Source organism: Alosa sapidissima, chromosome 22 (genome assembly GCF_018492685.1).
Source record: "Alosa sapidissima isolate fAloSap1 chromosome 22, fAloSap1.pri, whole genome shotgun sequence".
In the NCBI taxonomy this organism is placed as follows: domain Eukaryota; kingdom Metazoa; phylum Chordata; class Actinopteri; order Clupeiformes; family Clupeidae; genus Alosa; species Alosa sapidissima.
This window is the reverse complement of record NC_055978.1, coordinates 5,678,005-5,699,661: the sequence shown is the minus strand read 5'-3', so window position 1 is coordinate 5,699,661 and position 21,657 is coordinate 5,678,005. Positions and strand designations below refer to the sequence as shown.

The window sequence follows — 21,657 nt, the reverse complement described above, 5'->3', positions numbered from 1 at the left end:
GTGGAGGAACAATAAGCAGAAGAAAAAATTTAGATTTTTTTTGGACAGGGGTGCTGAAGCAACATATGCACACACACACACACACACACACACACACACACACACACACACACACACACACACACACACACACACACACACACACACACACACACACACACTCTGTGAATGTGTGAGACAGCTCTGACCAGCGTTGCCAACACCAGGACAATTAGAGGCGGTGGAGGAACAAGAAGCAGAAGAGAAAAAAATAATGAGCTTTTGCAGCAAGTGTGTTGGTTGTGCTGAAGAAGAGCTTTGGTTCATCAGTCAGTTCAGAAAAGACTGCTTGTTTTATTTAAAGTAGGCTCAAGAAGCAGCGGGGTAACAGAAAGCCCAAGAAAAAAAAAGAGATCTTTAGACTATCGTTGCAGAAGAGGCTGTTTATGTTAAAAATAAGAAAAAGGAAACAAGAAATAGTTTAATTTCTCTCTGAGTGCCTCAGGCAGGCATGGTTTTAACACATAAAAACTGTTAAATGATGATAGAATCTCTGCCATAATATAGGTGAATGAGAGCATCATGAACTCTCTATGTAAAACTTAACTGTAAACTGTACAGTTTGGTTCTTGTACATGTTTTGTAACTGAAAAGATTGTGTGATGTCCTTGAATACTTCTCCATTATAAAACTTTGAAATATGAACATTGTTTTTAGAATCATTCACCCTTTACAGTGCACATGACATGTATATAGCTCCCTCCAGTGAGGCAGGAAAGCTCACCCAGGCGATGCATACAGGTTTAAGGGGGTGGATGAGTGGAATCAATCTGGCATTTACACAAGTGGGGCTGATTGGTTGGTCAGATGGAATGAGTCAGATTCACCAGGACAAAATCCCCTACTCTGTTTAATTTTTTGACTTCAGTGGTTAAATGTGCACGCACAACTTTAGGTTTGGCTTTGACCACAGGACTTTTAGAACCACCATTGTTAAGGCAGCTCACCTTAACTCTCCCTGGAGGTCTCCCATCCAGTCAGCAGTAAGGGTGATACATGCTTAGCTTACATGGATTCCTGCTTGTCACCTACAGGTTGAGCTGACACTGCTGGCCAGGAAATTATTAATTGGTTGTTAGTGTTGAACTCGTGACTCGCACCTCAGACCCTAGACAGTCCTTATAGGCAGGTCCCCCCATTGGCGACCATCTTGGTAACACACTTTGGGCAGTTATCGGGCAGCTGTTTTCCTATTTAATACAGGAAGGGGTGGAATATGTGTAGACTACTGCCATGTGAACTAGTGCATACTTGTTCTGAAGTTGTTATGAATGAAAAAAAGACACACCCTCAACATAAAAGATTATTCACGGACAGTATTTTAATTTTATTCATTTTTGACAGATGCTCAGTTTTAAAAAAAATGCTAGAAACAGAATGCCACATTTTGGACAGTTACTCAGTTTAAAAAATAAAAAGCCAGACACAAGGCTCTGTGATAACACTGAAAACAGAGGAGTCTGCCCTGAGATACTGACTACTGGACCTCCATCAAGCAAACACACACATACATACACACACACACACGTGAGGTTTATCAGTACCCCACATGTTTGAGAAGTTAACATGTGAAACCAAAAAGGTGGACATTCCATTTCATTCATACTGAGGAGGCAATGTGTTGATATCGCTTAATACTGTGTGTGCACCAATTGTTAACTACTGTGCGTATGTGTATGCTGACATGTTGCGCGTCTGTGTGTGTGTGGAAGAGAGGTGTGTGTGTAAGTGATGCCAGTGAGTGGCTGATGCATGATTAAGAAAAGCGCACATATTTTTTGGCCAAAATGAAAAGAAAGCACCAGGGTAAATAAGAGCTTGTTTTGGGGGACACCTCCATGGTTGACCCACCCTGCATCAAGGCCTGTGTGGAGGCCATGTCATTGTTCCCACACTGCATTATTCCAACCACTCAATAGTCCACCGGAGCACTGGGCTTTGGGTCATCGGAATTAACGGGCTGTCAGGCCAACGGCCATTTTGTCGGACTACTGAGTCGTCGGAATAATGGGATGTCGGAAACAATGAGTGGTCCCCCGTGCGGAGCCTGTGTGGAACTTTACAGGCCGGTGCTCTGGGTCTGGTCCACCTTCAGGTCTTTGGCCACCAGCATGGCGGTCACCGGGTGCATGGCGGCGCGTGTCTCCAGGAAGGTTTTCACAGCCAGCTCACGGTGCTTATCCCAGGTGTACACCTCCCTACACACAACAATCAATAGGATTTTTTATACAATAGTTTTTTTACACACAGACATACAATACATTTTATACAAACACAATTATATCTACACACACACACACACACCGTCTGAACTAAACACACATTTACAGATGATATAAAAATAAATAAATAAATAATGATGAAAGTATTCAAGCTATGGTTATCGGTTGGTCATAGGTCATGGTCATAGGTTACCGGAAGAGAGGCCGTGTGAACTTCATCCTCCCCTGCTCTGTGGCCATCTTCAGTGCCAAGGACACAGCCTCCTCCCAGTGAGACTTCACACACAGACGCAGCCATCTACACACACACACCACACCCCACACCCCACACACCACACACCACACACCACACACCACACACCACACACCACACACCACACACCACACACCACACACCACACCACACACCACACACCACACACCACACACACAACACACACACACACACACACACAAACACACTGGGGTTAAGTGAGATAGCGGTATATCCCACACCTGTTTATATCTCACTTGTAGGTGACATGGGAGTTATTCAGCACATTACCTGGCGCGGATCTCAGAGTTCTTGACGGCGTTCAGGTCGTACACCTCCTGCATCCTCTTCACGTGGGACAGAGGAAGGGGTTCCTGGACATGGACGGACACACACACACACACACACACACACACACACACACACACACACAATCAGATACTACACATATCAAGTAAACAGGCAGTGTTTGACATTAGCAATGGCTTTTGAAGCTTGCCCGTTAGCTAGTATCTAAAGGAGTGGATTATGAGAGAAGACTAGTCCTGTTCCCTGGGTTTCATTATGGGAGGCAGACATGTGATCATAGGATCATGTGATGGGGTGGATACCTCTAGCAGCAGCAGAGACAGGAACTCGATGACCTGATGAGAGGACAGGGTCTTCACATCTGCAGCACTGAAGCCAGACAGGTCCCCCTCTTTGGCCTGTGTGTGTGTGTGTGTGTGTGTGAGAGAAAGAGAGCAAGAAAAGAGGAGGAAAGGGGGAAAAGGGGGGAGAGAGAGAGAGAATGAGGGGGAGATTAGATTTCCTACAAACTTCATGTCTTTATTCATCAAGATATTCTAAACCCAGAAAAGTAACAGTCTTTCCAACTATTTGACATGTATGGTGTCGTGTACCTTGATCCATTTCTGGCAGAGGGCGATGCAGGCGTCTGCCATGGTGGTGTCATACCTGCACAGAGACAGACGAGTCAGTCCAGCCCAAGAGTCAAGGCAGAGAGCCAACACACACAAGAACAAGACAACAGGGTGCATTCATGTGCGGGTGTGTGTGTGTGAGAGTATGTATGAGCGTGTGTGTGTATGCGTATGAGCGTGTGAGTGTGGGTGTGTGCATGCGTGTGTGTGTGTGCGTATGAGCGTTTGAGGCTGTGTAAGAGATGAGAGATGTGAGAAGAGTGAGCAGGTGTGTTGCGTGTTCTCACTGTGGCTTGACTGGGGGCATCCCAGGTGTGTGCATCCAGGCATTCCAGTCCACCTTATTCAGGATATCCACCTGACCACACACACACACACACAAAGTAAATAACATAAAACACTCCTTTGTGTATCCACTTGTGTATGCAAACTGTCTGTATGCGCCAGTACAAGTGCCCATATTAGATATTAGAGTGGGCAGGGTAGAGTGGCACCGTATGCCCAGAGTGGGCACTACGCAGGGCCGGGGGGGGGGCACCTTGTCCTTGAAGTAGGTGAAGAGGTAGTTCTTCCACTCCTCCGTGGTCACACTGCTGTAGGCAAACAGCTGGATGTAGGACTTCACAAAGCCCATGAACACCTCTGCAGACAGGACACACAGCACATCATGTTTTAAAGAGTGTGTGTGTGTGTGTGTACACATATGTTGCTGTAGCCAAACAGCTGGATGTAGGACTTCACAAAGCCCATGAACACCTCTGCGGACAGGACACACACAGCTCATCATATTTTAAAGAGTGTGTGTGTGTGTGTGTGTGTGTGTGAGCACATGAACACCTCGGCAGAGGGACACAGACAGCACAAAAAAGGGTGTGGCTTCCTCATATTTCATTCATATTTCATATTTCCCCCCACTGTATACGTGAATGTGGTTTTGTAGGCTGGATGTTTTGCTTGCATGCAGATCAGTATCAGAGAGTGTGTGTGTGTGTGTGTGTGTGTGTGTGTGAGAGAGTGAGAGAGAGAGATAATATATGTGAAACTCATGCATTTGCTCCATTTCTCTATGTGTGTGTGTGCGTGCATAGGCTCCGATTTATGTTTCCGTCGGTGGGTGCTCAAACAAAAAAAGGCCCAATACCAACGCCCAAAATAAACCTCACACAAAAAACAAAGCACATGAATTGTTGCTATACGATTTTTGAGAAAGCAGTAATGTATGCATTCCAGCACCTTACGCACACAAAAACACCAGTACAGTTTGCGGGCGTCCGACCGTGGGTGTCACCCCCTGAGGAAATTTCTTAAATGCTGTTAAGTAAAGGCACCATTTCTGCACACTTTCAGTCACAGAATAGGACCTGCACTATGCCTAAAACACGCATGCATGATCTGGCGTTTGACTCCTGAACATTCTCCCATTAGCCAGACATACTGTATGCATGGAAAACAGTGCAACTCACAAGAGACATTGACATGGCCATATGTTACCCACATACTAGAAGAAAAACACTTTGCTTTATTTTTATAAACAGAAATTTCATTTTGTGTGGACATCTCGCCGCTAACAAAAAAAACAAGATATAGACTATCCAACCAGATTTCCAGTTAAAAGCGCATTAGCCGACAATAGGTGGAGGCAGTGGTTCTCAAACTGTGCTACATCACCCACACTGGTGTAATTATTTTGTAAAGGTCGGTCATGTTTTTATGAATGGTGTGCCTTCTCACAAAAGCAGAGTCACTGTGCTCAACTAGCTAGCTAGATGTAGCTTTCTCCTTCACCAGCCTGTGAGCCTATGAGGCTGTCACGTCGTCAGCAGCACTCTCAGGTCCTTCTCATCTGCTGATACAGCAACATAAGTATTCCACTATAGCATTGCTCCTCATTGCCTTAATCATTTCCTTTTCAGAATGATCCTTCTATCCATAATCATAGGCCTACCATCATACCATCAGAAAGCAATCACTCTCCCCTGCACATGAAGCTGTCTGTGTGCGTGTTGTAGGCTAGATTTGCAGGAGTTCTTTCTATCTGCTTTACTTTTGCAACCTCATCACTTCAATATGATATTGACGTTCTATAGAGAGTGTTTAGTTGTGTCACAAAACAATAGGCCTTGTCAGACTACTTTTCAAATTATATTCGGGACTACACTTTAAACATTCGGGGTTGAAGCCCTGACAAAATGGCCTTGCATCAATTCTTCAGAGTGTCTAAAGAGGAGTTTTCATCCGAGAGACGCTCTCATTGGTGGTTAGGATGTGGCCCAGGGGATTGACAGCAACATAGGCAATCACATTATGACAGAAGCTGCAGTTAGCGCCAATTGCGATGTCTTTATTTTGAATTAATGTAAATTTAGCCTTGACTGTAAGCTGTGTGTGTGTGTGTGTGTGGGGGGGGGGGGGGGGGGGGGGGGTCTCCGTTACCTGGTCCTCCCATGAGCTCCTCCAGATGGTAGAGCAGAGCGAATCCCTTCTCGTAAGGCACGGAAGAGAAGGCTACGTCGGGGTCCACCTCGTTTAGGTCAGGCACCAGGTTAGTCAGGGGGCTGTTGGCGCCAAACGTGTTCACCTGGACAAGGGAGGAGGAGGGCAACAGGATTAATGAAAAGGACAGATTGGGGGGAGAGAGAGAGAGAGAGAAAGAAAGAGAGAGAGAGATTAATGGTGGCCCTTAAATGTTCTAATTGTTACTGTAAAAATTGTTATACTGTTTTGCTGGTGCTTTGGCAACACTGCCTACAGTCATGCTAATAAAGCAACCTTGAATTGAGAGAGAGAGAGAGAGAGAGAGAGAGAGAGAGAGAGAGAGAGAGAGAGAGAGAGAGAGAGAGAGAGAGAGAGAGAGAGAGATACTGTGCCAAACAGTGATGTGTGTGTGTGTGTGTGTGTGTGTGTGTGTGTGTGTGTGGTGTCCTACTTGGCGGAGTAAGTGTGTATGTCTGACTTGCTTGTTTGCTGTATGTGCATGGAAGTAGGAAGTTGGCTGTCTAGGCTCGTTCAGTAGTTCAGAGTTGCGTGCAGCATCAAGAGGCTGTGGTGGGGGTGTTGGTGGTTTTTCTGTGCTGTTTTCTCATAAATGACTGAAATGTGGAGAGTTTAGCTATCTACATATGGCCCTGCTCTCCCACACCCACACACGATAAAATGTGCACATCGATTACATAAACACAAAACCTGAATTCAGTGCAAAAAATGTGGCAGTGCAAAAATAGTGTGTGTGTGTGTGTGTGTGTGTGTGTGGCTCTTACAGACTCCTGCAGGTCTTTCCAGCCCCCCATGGCTTTGAACTGTCTGAACTGCTCGTTCTCCAGGCACCTGCCAATCATTCTCTCCAGATATACAGTGTGGCCCTCATTCAGCCTAGAGAGGAGGAGAGAGAGAGAAGGGGGGAGGGAGAGAGGGAGAGAGAGAGAGAGAGAGAGAGAGAGAGAGAGAGAGAGAGAGAGAGAGAGAGAGAGAGAAGGGGGGAGGGAGGGAGAGAGAGAGAGAGAGAGAAACGTGATTGTTGCATATAAAACTGACACACTTTGGTAGGTTATGAATGGATTGAGATGGGAGACACACAGGCATGCTTGATACCCAGTGTATCTGAAAAGACTAGAGTGATTTAAGGGTTTAAAAAAAACAATATGAAATATGAAACTACTACACAAACACAAAATCACTACACTGCAGAGTTGTGCTGGCTTTGAGCAGTAACGGTCCGTTAAGATCCACTCAAGAGTGTAACTAACGCACCAGAAGTGCTCCCAGGTCTTATTGGTCACTAGGTTTCCTGTCCAGCTGTGCGAGATCTCGTGAGCAATGACCTGGAACAAACAAACAAACAAACTAAGTGAAATTCTTAGCTTAACTGTCACATCCCAGTGAAGCATTAGTTTTTAAGTATAGGTATCACAGAGTGTTAGTTCCAATAAGCGGAGTCAGTTTTCAGGGGTGTTCGGTTGGATTGAATAGAAACAAATAGCAACAGAATAGATTAGTGATTAGCATTTTCTTATCGATTAGATAATCTATCTTATCTAGATAAGATAGATTATCTAGACCCATTGGTAATGATTATAGTCATGGCTGAGGATGCTGTAAAATGAAAAGTCCTTAGTTGAACACTATAAACACATTTAAACACCTTCGTGCTGACTGCCGACTGAAAAAATGAAGTGAAGGTATTTAATTGAAATATTGTATGACTGATAATATCTGTAAATGTTTAAGCTTCTATGAAATTAAACCATTAAAAAACAACAAACAAACATTCAAACTGCATAATCCGAACATGCAAATCTGTGGCTGTGAAAAATGACTGACGAAAAATGAAAGACGTCTACATGATTTCCTGTGTGGCCTTCCTCTGGTGACTAGGGCTTGGTGGAGCTTATCTGTGGCTAAAATGTGTCTATGTGGTGTTTTACTGGATTTGCATATCATTTTGCAATATCACACTGCATTGCAGTGGTGTCGTTAGATAAGGGATGTTTTTCTATTAGCCCTGGATAAAAAAAAAAAAAAAAAAAAAAACAGAGCAAATAACACAGAATCTATTTAAGGTTTATAATCCAATCATGCATTAAAACCTTGCAATGAGATTGACCTATTTATCAAACATTCAAGTAGAATACAGTTGTCCTCTCACTCTCCTTCATGCAGCAGATCTAACTTAAACGTTACCTTACCATAAAGCATCATTTGGAACATAGGCTAATTTAAGGTAATGGGTTGGTTAGAATGCTATCAGCCTGCCCTGAACTCACTAGCCTATAGTTTGAAGTATGGCCCAACAGTGCTGGCCTATGCTTACTTTGCCTTTGTAGAATCGAATTGGTGAGTCTTCAATGATTCGTTCTCCTGAAGCTAAGCATGACATGAACCATGATGTGCATGTGTATGATGCATATCTTTGCTAATTAAAACATATTCCACTCTACTAGGTGGCTACGCTATAGTTTATTTTTAATAGCAAACAGAAATGTGAAGACTGCAACAGGTCATCACATCCTTTCATTATCAAAGCAATGACGACCGCTTATGATAACTTAACGTATGCTTATTGTCAACATTATGCAATCAATGTGGCACAAATGAGGCTAGAGTCGGTGGATTAATCTATCAAAAGTGAGCAGCAAGAACAGGCACAATGGAAATTATGAGAACCTTTTAGACTCAGTGAGCCTCAAATGTTTTCAACTGCTGGACAGCGGTCAGTGGAGTCTTATTACCCGTTTATTAGCTTATTACTAACCCCTATTAAAACATAAATAAAAAATAAAAATAAATCAAAATGTACCCACACATTGAGTGTGTGTGTGTGTGTGTGTGTGTGTGTGTGTGAGAGACTTACGTTAGACAGGGATTTGTCCCCAGCCTGCATAAAGGGGCAAAGAAAACAGAACATAAGACCACTACAACACTAGAAATCTAGAACACCAAAACATCTAGTCTGTGTTACAAGAGATGAACACAACTATGCTCTGTGTGTGTGTGTGTGTGTGTGTGTGTGTGTGTGTGTGTGTGTGTCTCACCAGTAGGGTGGGCGTGGCGAAAGTAAGGCAGGGGTTCTCCATTCCGCCGTAGGGGAAAGATGGCGGCAGCACCAGCACGTCATACTGACCCCACACATACGGCCCTGCCAGAGACTCCGCAGTCTTCAGCATGGACTCCGTCTGAGAGAGAGAGAACTTATCATTTAGTTTATTATTATTATTATTATTATTATACATTTTATTGTTCCTTCTCTTTTTTCCAAACAGATACTGTACTTGTTTTATATTACCGGTAGTTTGTTATACGTTTGCTTTGGCAACACCGCTTCATTGAGTAATGGCAATAAAAAAAAAAACAGAGAGAGAGAGAGATATCTGTAATACTGGCTTTGGCAACACTGTACACAAACAGTCATGCTAACAAAGCTTCTTTGAATTTGAATTTGAATTTGAGAGAGAGAGAGAAAGAGAGAGAGAGAGAGAGAGAGAGAGAGAGAGAGAGAGAGAGAGAGAGAGAGAGAGAGAGAGAGAGAGAGAGAGAGAGAGAGACAGAGAGACAGAGAGAGTGAGAGACAGAGAGAAGGAGGGAGATCCAGGAGAGAGGAAAACAACAGAGCGAGAGAAAGGAAACGGAATGAGATTAAGAGAGCGAGATAGATAGATAGATAGATAGATAGATAGATAGATAGATAGATAGATAGATAGATAGATAGATAGATAGAGAGAGAGAGAGAGAGAGAGAGAGAGGAATGGGGAAACATAGAGGGAGAGGAGGACAGAGAGAGGGAAGGAAGACAAAGGAGGAATAGAAAGGACAAAGTCAGTCAGTCTGTTTCTGAGTGGGTTCAGGGGTCAAACACTCTCCATCTCTCACCCCTGAGAACTCAAAAGCTGTCTGATTGACATACTCTTTCTCAGAACACACCAACAAAAAAAAAAAAAAAAAAACCTTCAAACTGCACACTCCATATCAACATGTGAATCTGTGGCTATAAGAAATGACTTATGAAGCATTAAAAATGTCTGCATTTCCTGTGTGGTCCACCCCTGGTGATTAGAGGGGATGCATCCCCTCTATTGATATCCGGAGACGACTTCTTATTATTTTTCTTTTTACCTTTTTGTGTGCGCTATTCAGCCCAAACCACTTAACGTACAAATTTGGTTCAAACGCTGTTCCGTAGATCTTCCAAGGCTTTACCGTCCTATCCGTTTTTCATTTTTGAGAAGTTTATATTTTTTGAGATATTTGTAATTAAAAGTGTATTTTTCCCCCATAGACTTGAATGGGGGCTGTGATGTCATAATAGAGCCAGCTGCAATCGTTAAGTAGTTCTCAGAGCAGTTCCCAGGCTAATCAGAACACTGGCACAGGTGTCAACCTGGGAGGAATTCAACTGTCTCAGCCTCTAAGCATACAATCTAGCTCTACCTGAACTACACATCCTGTTAAAGTGTTTCCTGTGTGTCAAAATAAAAGTCCCAGCCATCTCTCATGCATTCAGCATTATATCTCCAGAACGGCTTGACGTACATGCTTCAAATTTGGTACGAGTGTTTTTATGGACTCAAAGATGAAGTTGAAGTTGGAAGTTGAAGGTCAAATGTCAAGGTCAAAAAGGTATGATATCTCAAGAATGCCATGTCACACAAGATTCAAATTTGGTTACTCCAAAAGCACCTTTGCAGGTATCACAATTACCCTACCAACCAGCTAGCAGCAAGCTCAACAGCCCCAACAAACACCCTAACCAGCAGACTGCATCCCCTCGTGTAATTCCTCGGAATTGCATTTCTAGTTAGGGCTTGATGCTTGATGTTGCTGATTGGATCATAAACGGCCACAGCAACGAAGACGAATGACTGATAATGACTGACTCTTCTTTATTATTGTGTTACATGTTCCAAATGTAAAGCACTTTGAGCTGCATTCTGTGTATGAAAGGTGCAATACAAATTAAGCTTATTATACAAATAAAGCTTATTATTGATAGAGCTCACCTGTGGCTAAAATGTGTCTACATGGTGTTATTTTGCAAGATCACAATGCAAAAGTCGATAGACGGTTGTCAGTGAAATCGTATTACTCATTTATTAGCTTATTGCGCACATAAGCTTATATGAGAGAGAGAGAGAGAGAGAGAGAGAGGAGATGAAAACAGAACAGAAAGCGAGAGGAGACGGAAACTGAGGGACGAGAGAAATAGAATAAAAAGTGAGGAGGAGAGAGGGAGAGGAAGTGAGAGGGAGACAGAGAGAGTTCAGACACAAACACAAAGAAGGAATAGAAAGGACAAGGTCAGTCTATCTGTTTCTGAGTGGACTCAGGAGTCAGTGTGGTCACAATCTCTCCATTTAGGCTGCGCTGTGTTGCAGACAAATGGATCCATAACACCACATTTGCCTATGCAAATAACTCAAGTCGTTATATTGTAGCCTATTTGTGGAGGTTTTTTTATTTGGAAAGTCAAATCCATTTTCCTCTGGAGATAAACTTGTGTGCTTGCTGTGTATTAGTGTTGTGTTGGCTATTTTGTAAGAATGTGAAATGAATAAATATCAGAACAAGAGGCTTTTGCGCAATTGGCGAAAAATGAGCGATAATGCGCCTACTGTAGTGGAGTTTGAGACGGAAATGAGAGGAAAATAGCGTTTAAAATGTCCATTTAAATTGGAGCCTAATCTAACGCACTGTTGTGATAAGGCAGATATTAACTGTAAAGAGTGCATCTGCAATCAAAACTATCTGCAGCCTAAAACGCAAATTCAACAGCCTAATGTCTAGTCTATGGGTGTGCACTTTAGTTGTTGACAGCGCGGTCTTTGAGATTTCAGATTAAAGGCTTCATTTTAGCTTTTAATCAGCCAAGCTGAAGAGCTGGTGTCAGATTAATGTCCCTTGCATTTTACAACTGCGTGGTCCGTGGCACAGCGGTCCACAGAAATGTTATTTCATTTTGCGAGTGAGATGTCCACGCTCTGGCGTCCCCCCTGCGATGTGTATCCCCCCCTCAGTTTGAGCCACTATTTTAGGCTATTCTACATACAAAAATGCAGAGGAAGTCATGACAAAACCATGACTGTGGTAGTAAATAGTAAGCCCCTAGCTTTCCTGGCTGAATGGTATAAGATAGTCACAATTTATGTCGTGTAGTAGGCTATGATGGCAACCCAAATAAAATCTACTGCAACCCTGTCTTTGGGAACCAACGATCTAACATAGAGAACAAGCAGGCCACTCACCTCTGAGAACTCAAACGCTGCCAGATCAACGTACTCTTTCTCAGACCACACCCTGGTGCGGGGACCGATCTCCCTGCACACACAAACACAAGTCATCAACACAATGTCAGTAGTTGCCCACGGTGATTCATGCAAGTGTGTGTGTGTGTGTGTGTGTGTGATAAGGGGCATGATATACTGCATGTTTATGAGTGCAAGTACTTACCTGCTCTCCAGGGCACCAACCACAATGGCAATGAGGTAGGAGGGCATGGGCACCTGCAGGGGCAATAGAACCATCAGCCTGACATTCTATCTCCACACACACATGCATCTCTCTCTCCACACACACATGCAGCTCTCTACACACGCACCTCTCTCTCTCTACACACACGCACCTCTCTCTCCACACACACCTCTCTCTCCACACACACCTCTCTCTCTCCACACACACCTCTCTCTCTCCACACACACCTCTCTCTCTCCACACACACACACACACACACACACACACACACACACACAGTGTCTGTATGTGTAATTGAGAAATGGCATGAGGGGAGAGAAAACTAGAGTGGCAAAACAAGATCGGAGATTAAAAAGGCGAAGTGAGAAAGATGGCATGGATGACAAATATGAGTGCATGAAAATGAAAAGGAAGTGGAGGGGGAGAGAGAGAGAAAGAAAGAAAGAAAGAAAGAAAGAAAGAAAGAAAGAAAGAAAGAGAGAGAAAGAAAGAAAGAAAGAAAGAAAGAAAGAAAGAGAGAGAGAGAGAGAGAGACAGACAGAGAGACTGCAAAAAGAGGATGGGGAACCAGAAAGACAGAGAGAGATGTGTGTCCAATTTTAAATGACCTGAAAAGTCAAGCAACAAGCAAAAGTGAACTGAATCTAATTTGATAAATTAGCAAAATAATATTGTCAAGTTAATAAGACGAGCAAGATTCTAGGTGCAAACACCGATCGGTTGGCCGGCTCAACGCTCCCACACACCACACAAATTCATGCACGAGGCTCTTCGCCTGTTCCCCATCACTGACACTGATAGATGGACGGAAGAGAGAGTGTGTGACTCACCGGCTGCCTGAAGCGGTAGATGATCCTGCTGTTGTCATGGGGATCAGCCTCCTGTCCATCACGCATGGCACTCATCACAGCCACCAACTCTTTGGGCACAGACACCTGTGTGCACACACACACACACACACACACACACAAACAAACACAAACAATAAGTTAATAAGTTAAATAAATCCTGGCCCCTTGGCTGATTTATAGTCGTAATGAGATTCGGCCAACAGAGCTATTCCTTGCAAATACAAGGTGTCACTTCACTACGGAAGCAATCAAACACTAAATATTTACCAGAATTATTGGCAGTTTCAAGAAAAGCAGACAATATCATGTCATTAATAATAACCAATAATGAGGCAACAACCTGTCTGTTTTGTGAAAGGACAGAGATACAGACATGAAGCTAGTTATAAGCGAGCGACGCAACATGCAAAATAATGTAATGAGGAACTGTTTCTGAATGACTGAAAATTAACAGTTATGCCGCAGTTTGTGAATATCGCATGCGCAGAAAAGGCATGTTTATTCAGAAAGGAAACATCAGTGTCAAACACAATTGCAGAAAGAAAAAAAAAATGACGCACCGGTGTGTCCTAATGCAAGAGTTGCTAATATTAATTCACCTGCTAAAAACACAGCCACAGGCTGATGTTAAACGACAATGCACAACTGTCTATTAGCGAATTTAGGTACACTATGCAAGATTTTCAACTTAACATAGCCAATTTGATGGTAAATAAACTTGTAATAGGCAAATCGTTTGAGAGCATTATTTTTGGACTGGGATGGTCTACTACTACTACTACTACTACTGTTATTATTATTAACATTATTGTTTCTATGTATTTACCATAGTAAATGTGTATGTGGTGTTTGTCTCTGTCATACACATACTGTCATGCTCACAGAAAAAAAAAATTAAAAAAGCAGAAAGTGTTTGATAGAGAGAGTTTGTGTGTGTGTGTGTGTGTGTGTGTGTGTGTGTGTGTGTGTGTGTTACCTGAGCATAATAGGTGTGTTTCACTGAAGGTGTATCCTGACAAGGAACCATACTTCTGCAGTGGGTGGCCTGAGAAAAGACACAATGAATACATGACTCCCATGTGTGCTGGTGTGTGTGTGTGTGTGTGTGTGTGTGTATATACAGTACATCGATCTATATCATTACATTTAGAATTTTAAGAGCTGGAAAACTGGAGGTGAAAATATGAACTGGAAAATCTGAGGTAAAAAACCTGTGTGTGTGTGTAATGCATTCTCATCACCATGTGAAACAACTCCTTACACACACACACACACACACACTCCAAATGCACAAGCCTCCCTATCCCTCACCTTTACAACAGTAGAGCCACTGTTCAAAGTTCTGGTGCACTTTATCAGTGTGTTCACGCATGTCCCATCTCAGCACTACTGATATTGCCCACAATCAGAGAACGTAATTAATGAGGGCATCATTTTATAGCAAGCCGTCAGCAAGATTCTTTCCACCAGAAACGCACACACACACACACACAAACTGTGCATTCACTGACAAGAGATTGCCGAGTGCATACATTGCATACACATATTTTTCCTCCCTGACTATAGACACACGCATGCATGCACGAGCGCACACACACAAATCTTGCTTGCTAAATCTCTAAGCACCAGACTTGTGGTCTAGCTACCGTTTGTTGTTTAGCAAGAGCCAGAGGAGTCGCAAGACTGGCTACATGTTGTGTGGAAAAAGTCTTCTAGGCTTCTAGTTCCTGCACTCTCACACCACAAGCAACTATCACCACAAGGACTCAGTTGTGCTACACGGACTTCTGCAATGTATGTGTGTGTGTGTGTGTGTGTGTGTGTGTGTGTGTGTGTGTGTGTGTGTGCGTGCGTGATAGTGACAGTTTACTTTTAAACCAGCTATTCTTTGCTGAGCACTTACATGCTTTTGCAAGCGTGTGCACATACACACAGACAAACACAGGCGCGCACAAACACACAAACACACACACACATATTCATTATCATGCTTCTTTTAACTGCCACATTCATTTTTCATTTACTCAGTATGTGTGATACAGAGAGGATACTGTGGAGATATTTACATTATTGTAATTGTCTGCTGATAAGGTCTGATTGTGGTGTGTGTGTGTTCTACACCGACTGAAGAGGAATTTCTTTCTGGCACATACTCACAAACACAGACACACTAACACTCTCACACACACACCTGGCACTGGCTGAAAAGATAGGGGTGTTTCTTGCCGGCAGTCTGAGTAGGAGTGAGCCACTGCAGAGCCGACGCCTTCGGAGATGTCTCGTAGGTCACTTCAACAATCACATGCTGACCCCTACACACACACACACACACACACACACACACAGCAGAGACAAAAAGAGGAAACAGCATAAACATTTTATTTTCTATACATGATTATCTACAATGGGGTGTTCAGCTACTGTCATATATTTCACTTGCACAGTTGAACAGGACCATGTTGTGCTGTTACTATGACATATCCGATTACTTGCTCACTTTTCTGTGCTGTGACCAACTACTGTGAGCTGCCCTATGAATGTCGATCAGTTTTCAGTACTAAAGTAGAATACCTGGAGAGCTCAAAGGGCAGTGTTATCTCCAACGGGGAGCCCTTGAAGCTGTGCTGCGGTCCCAGGGAGAACTTAGCAGGCTGGCCATTGGCAGTCACCGCGGAGATCTTCAGGTCCCGGGAATCAAGAGTCTGGCGCAGGAGGGGGAGAGAAGTGTGTCAAAAAGTCGAGTAGTGCAACACTGATCATATCTTTATTTTTATTGGGTACTGCAAATGGGATCGGGTTGGCTTCAATAGACGTGATAAATATCACACATAGTTGCTTCCAGATGACTTGTGCACTGCACTGTGAACCTGACAAGGTGGCGGACACACCTGTCAAAACTCTGAGCAAAGGTACTTGCAACCACACGTCTGTGACCCATCGCGGAAAGGGCAAATCAAAGTTCAGAAACACCGCAGATATCGCTGACAAGGAATCCCCACGACCACACATGCAGCCTAACTTAACATAGTTGCATACAAGCTACGCAGCAATTCTATAGGTCAGAAGGTCCACGAGCTATCTAGTTTCGATTGATTTGACTCTCCCATGAACTGACAGGCAGTTGACACAAACGGGAGGATAACATTAAGAGACTTTAGCCAGCTAGTTGTGTGACTGTAACAAACAATACCGTTACCAAACAAAGATATGACGAATAAATCTAAACGAACACCATATGCGCTAGCCACCTCGAACAGTATGGGATGATAGTGTGTAACGTTAGCGCACCCGCTACAGAATGACCCATATTTTGGTTTCGACCTAAATGAATGAAGCCTTACTAGCATGACAGCTAACTAACGTTAGCGTTCAGTGCATAAAACAACACAGATGCGCTCTAGCCTTACCAGATACGTGAATTTGTCCTCCAAGACCTCAATAGTAAGAGCGACTTTGCTCTTGAGAACATGGCTGTCAAAATCCACGTGGTAGGTCAAGTTCAGATGTTTGGTGGCGCATTTGGTGTAAGAGGAGAAAGAGCAGGGATCTGATGCTGGGGCCATGATCGGTCCGTTCAGAGTAGTAAACTAGCACAGCTTGATGCTCAATTTAAGTTCAAGCTCGATCCATGTGACAGCCGGTGTGCTGCATTGTGGGAGTCCTAGTTTTTAAGGCACTCTTTGCTTCTTGCTACCGAAGAGCTTTATGGCCACCCACCAAAAGAGCAAGTTTGGCGCCATCTATCGAATATATGGGGAATTTTCTAGGTCATATTTTCCTAGGCCTAGATAGATAGATAGATAGATAGATAGATAGATAGATACTTTATTGATCCCCAGGGGAAATTCAAGGTCTCAGCAGCATACATACAAGACAAACACATTCTTTAACAGCAGAAGAGTAATTAAAGTATATAATATAAAAACACAACTAAGCAGTAAGGACAGTAGAAGATAAAGAATATGCTAAATATACTAAAATACAAATTATACTAACACTTAATACAATATATAAAAATATACTAAAATACAAATAACAAAATTACAAATTATACTAACACTTAATCTAAATCAATTCTAAAAACAGTATCCACATAGTGGTGATTAATAAATCAGAGGCGCTCACCACTATGTGGATACTGTTTTTAGAATACACCTACAGTGTATGCGTATTGTAATTTGCAAAGTCTTCAGTTCACCAACTTAGGCTAACACTCATTGACTAAGTTAAACAAAGACCCATTTCCTGTTAAATTAAATAGGAAACCAAATGTCTAATTATTTGGTTCGGAGAAATGAATTACCGGTACATTTATCACCCACTTAACTTCATATTCAGGTCTTTGCATGTCTTGATGCTTTGATGGCAAGCCAGTAGTTGCTTATTTAGAAGAGCAGGGTTTAAATAAAGGCCACTGGTGTTTACCTGTGTTGGCAGACTATTTGGTACTCTTTATGATGCTATTGGTGTGTAGGCCATTTGAGGTATAGGGCTACATGGTAGCTATCCTATGGAGGTCTTCATCCATGTAATGGTTCATCTGAAGAGGGTTAAGATTAAGAGGCTTCAATAGTTTTAAAATGTTAAAATGGGGAATTTGTTTGTTTTCAGTTGTTTTGTTTTGGACAGTTTAGCCTGCCAGGGCATTAACTATCGCTAGTGTAGAATAGACCTAGTTAATTTGGGAAATATCACAGTAACACAGACACTGAAAGTAGGCTAATAACAGCATTGGCATCATGTCTCAGAACAGATAGGCTACTGTACTTTTGTTTTTCTTGACAGGGAAAGGCATTTATTTTCATATGGTAAGGAAAAAGCACCTAGTTAACCTCTACGCTATTGTTAATAGAAACCCAAGGCTAACCACTGCAAGAATAACTTGTTCATGTCCATGACTCATGGAATGAGAATGTTCTTCAGTTAGTGATTATTTTGGAAATGTGTTTCGATATTTTTGTTGTTTGTTTTCTTTCTTTTTTTATTTTAAGGTTGAGTCTGTCACAGGATCTGTCCTAAAACTGCACCGCAAGTAGACTGCGCTTGCTTTGCGTTGGTTGAACCGATGCAACTGATAAATCTCACCACTAGGTGGCGGCGCTTTCTTAAAAATGCGCCTAATTGGACATTTTAATTAGTTGCACATGTTGCGACATTTCTGGATTTTGCCTAAAGGGGGCATTTCTGTGTCACCTTAATTGCTCCGTCTCCACCATCCAGTGTACTGTATATATAACACAAAGCTTCATTCTTTATTCTATTTTATTTTTGCAGTATACGTGAGAAAGAGGTATAATCTATATTAACATACAGATAAGGTTACTGAATAGTAGGTTGATATTGTAGTCAGAAATATAGCCAGAAATAGAGAATCAGAGAGAGAGAGAGAGAGAGAGAGAGAGAGAGAGAGAGAGAGAGAGCAGATGTTTTGTGAGCTCCAGTTTCCCGTCAGTGAAGGATATCCCTCCAGGAAACCGGAAGATGGATCCACTCCCCTATGGTGGCCCCATCTCACACACACACACACACACACACACACACACACACACATATGCATGGTCTAAAACATAAGCTTGTTCATGCAATGAATGTGAAAAACCAATATGCATCAGTTAATTTGGTCACAAACCTCCCTCAATACTTCAATCACACACACACACACACACACACACACAGACACACACACACGCTCGTGGTGTGGAGGAAGGAACAAGAGCTCCTCCCAGTGGTCCTGGGCAGGAAGACGGTGACGTCAGTTGGAGCAGTCCTGCGCTTAGTTCGGGTTACAATATTAACTCTGTGTGTGTGTGTGTGTGTGTGTGTGTGTGTGTTGGCCATCGGCGGGTAGAGCGCGAGGAGAGGAGGAAAAGCGTGTTTACACAGACGGCCGCGCGCCTGGGGAATAATGCGCGAGGGGAAGTGAGCCGGCTCTCTGTCTGCCTGCTCGAACTTCCTGCTCGGAGCAAAGCGAAAAAAAACACACACTCACACACACACACCGAGAGAAAAAAAATCAGGATCCCATTACAGTCGTACTGAGCCGAGGAGACGACAGCAAGCATGGAAAAACAGGGCATTTTACGGAATACTTTCCAATAATTCTTGACCAGGAAAAACAAATTTACGCACCGGGTAAGTTAGAGAAGATAATTTTATTCAGTGTGCCTTATTTTAAGTCAGTTGGACATATATGTCTTTGAATGTTTATTAATCATGTTATTTTCTATGAGACCTTGTGTACATGTATTAATCACGCCAGATCGCAATTAACTTGAATAAATTATATAATTTGCCATACACAGCAGAATGGAATACTTATGTCTAGAATATGAGTTCAGTTCAATGAATATATTTCCTCAACTCACGGTGATCAATGAATTACCGTACACTACAGCAGCAGCCAGAGTTACAGATTTGTGTTTACGCACTGCGCTTTTATGGTACGTCACTTATAGGCGCGTATTTCTTCCTGTTGATTATTTACGTATATTGTTTTTTTTTGGGAAAGGATTGGAAACTAAACGTTTTCAGCGCTGCGCTCAAAATCGCGTTGCTGGCTCTTTAAAAGCACTAGTAGAGTTTCTGGTTTGTCTGGAAGAAGCAGTCTAATTGCCATGCGCTTCCGGATTGAATCTGGCAGCAGACAGCATCTTGAAAATGAGTCATTGGGCCAAACAAAGAAACTTTTCAGCTCTGAGACGCGCCGATGCCTTGCAGCAGTGGCTATCTCTATCTGTATGTGGCAGGTTTGTTAGTGATGACCAGCCAACGTGTGTGGTGGCTATCAAAGTGAGAGGGGCAGACGCGTAAACTGGGGACACGGTGGTTACGCTCTGCGCTGTCCCAAAGGCGTTGTGCCAAAAGACAGAGCTGTTAAACTCCACTCCAGACTCACTCGACTAGTGTGTGTTTGTGTGTGTGTGTGTGTGTGTGTGTGTGTGTGTGTGTGTGTGTGTACTACACGGTCCTCTTGCAGTAGCTCGCTGAATTTTCCACTGCCTGCGAACAGGAAGAGCGCACATTTAGTCATAGCTAAGTAATGTCTGAACACACCAACTAATCTCATTAGGAGTTTCCGTTTGCTGCACACTGGAGGCTTTTGTGCGCACTCTGGAGCGGCAGGCAGAGCGTCTTGCAGGCGTCGAGTCCTGTTCCTGGCTTAAACCCTTTTTGTGCATATTCATTAACGTGCGCGCATAATTGTGGTCCACGGGCGCAGTTTGTTGGCAGAGGTTTCAGACACGCACTGACTCTCTAAAGGCCGCTGGCGCAGACGGTGCGGCTTGCTTGCTTACTTGTTCGTTGGAAAGCATTACAGACCGACCAGGAGCTGTCATCGGGCGCGCTTTGAAAGCGCAAGTTCCATTGTTGAAGCGCAGGCTTGACGTGCTGCCTCCCTTGAACGGCCGTCATGAGGAAATTCTCTCTCTCTCTCTCTCTCTCACACACACACACACACACGTACTTTTGTTGTCAATATGACCTGATTAACAGTGTCATTAGTGCTGTCAGTGACACGTTTAGGCCTAGACAGTGACAAGTTTAGGCGAGGGTTAGGGTATTCGACCCCTGTGCACCTATGGGTCTAAAAGGGAGGGGGCGGGGTGACTGAGGCCATGTAGCCCAGCTGTGGCACTAACCATTGGCTGTATGGTTGCTTGTCGCTTGCAGGAACTTACTAAATGCTGTGGAAGCATAGAACATTCTTATGAGAGGATGTTTGGAGGTGAGAGGAGGTGTGTGTGTGTGTGTGTGTGTGTGTGTGTGTGTTTGTAAGAGGGAGACTTTATTGAGTGCAGCCGAAGTTCTGTTTCAGCCCTTAGGAACTCTTCTATGCCAGCCAAAGTTCTCTAAAGGTTAGAAAGGTTTCCCACAGAGGTCGTCACATTAGAGTCTGTCTTGAGTATTCATGCTGCATGTACAGATGCGTCTCAGCAAAGTCTCTGTTGGACATCCATATTGTGGTCATTGTGGCAGATTTCCACTGATATGGGACAATGTATTTGCAACCAGGGATGAGACGCAGATGTTCTATTGACAAATCTCATTTCCATGGCAACCTCAGTGTTCCGGTTCTACAGTGTGCTTTGCTCATGCACAGGTGGGTCTTCTCATGTCTCTGCCCGTCCACTGGGCCTTGTGCACAAGAGCGTAGCCTATAACACAGTTATAACATGTTAAGTGCATATTAACATCACTGGGCCCTACTTTATTTAGTGGGTAAAGTGCAAAGTCTTTCAGCAAGCACTAGTTCATGCATATTCTCAGTCACAAGTCACAAGTCACAAGTTCTTGTGCATGAAATACTGTGTGGCATATGGGAGCACTGAGCTGCCTCATCAATGTTTGTGCTTCAGTTTCTTGCCCATGGCGTTAAGTTAAGGACCCCACCCCTTTCTCTTGCTCTTTTA

General features: G+C 43.3%; 2 protein-coding genes across 2 annotated transcripts in view; one reads left to right on the top strand and one right to left on the bottom strand.

Annotated features, from left to right (window-relative positions):
* Positions 1-1,342: 1,342 nt before the first annotated feature.
* On the bottom strand, positions 1,343-16,888 carry lta4h (leukotriene A4 hydrolase). The gene is made up of 19 exons (XM_042079066.1): positions 16,654-16,888; positions 15,818-15,948; positions 15,438-15,558; positions 14,223-14,291; positions 13,226-13,330; positions 12,375-12,427; positions 12,170-12,242; positions 8,966-9,106; positions 8,785-8,808; positions 7,185-7,255; positions 6,695-6,806; positions 5,871-6,015; positions 3,976-4,079; positions 3,725-3,795; positions 3,417-3,471; positions 3,126-3,221; positions 2,806-2,888; positions 2,455-2,559; positions 1,343-2,237 (listed from the first exon to the last, which is right to left on the bottom strand). Exons 1-19 carry the CDS (start codon positions 16,807-16,809, stop codon positions 2,099-2,101), a joined length of 1,854 nt encoding a protein of 617 aa, XP_041935000.1. The 5' UTR covers positions 16,810-16,888; the 3' UTR covers positions 1,343-2,098.
* A 2,190-nt stretch (positions 16,889-19,078) lies between these two features.
* Positions 19,079-21,657, top strand: part of elk3 (ETS transcription factor ELK3) — a 23,449-nt gene continuing 20,870 nt past the window's right edge. Inside the window, exon 1 of the mRNA XM_042079075.1 lies at positions 19,079-19,378. The gene's annotated coding sequence lies outside the window, so the exon portion shown is untranslated. The remainder of the gene's footprint in view (positions 19,379-21,657) is intronic.

What these genes read in the sequence shown, in the direction of transcription:
- lta4h (XM_042079066.1), bottom strand. Translation starts at nt 16,809, where the DNA reads ATGGCCCCAGCATCAGATCCCTGCTCTTTCTCCTCTTACACCAAATGC. An exon ending in ATCTTTTCAGCCAGTGCCAG is followed by an intron (nt 14,292 to 15,437) that starts GTGTGTGTGTGA and finishes GTCTTTTCTCAG; the next exon opens with GCCACCCACTGCAGAAGTAT. An exon ending in TTCACACGGCCTCTCTTCCG is followed by an intron (nt 2,238 to 2,454) that starts GTAACCTATGAC and finishes TGTTGTGTGTAG; the next exon opens with GGAGGTGTACACCTGGGATA.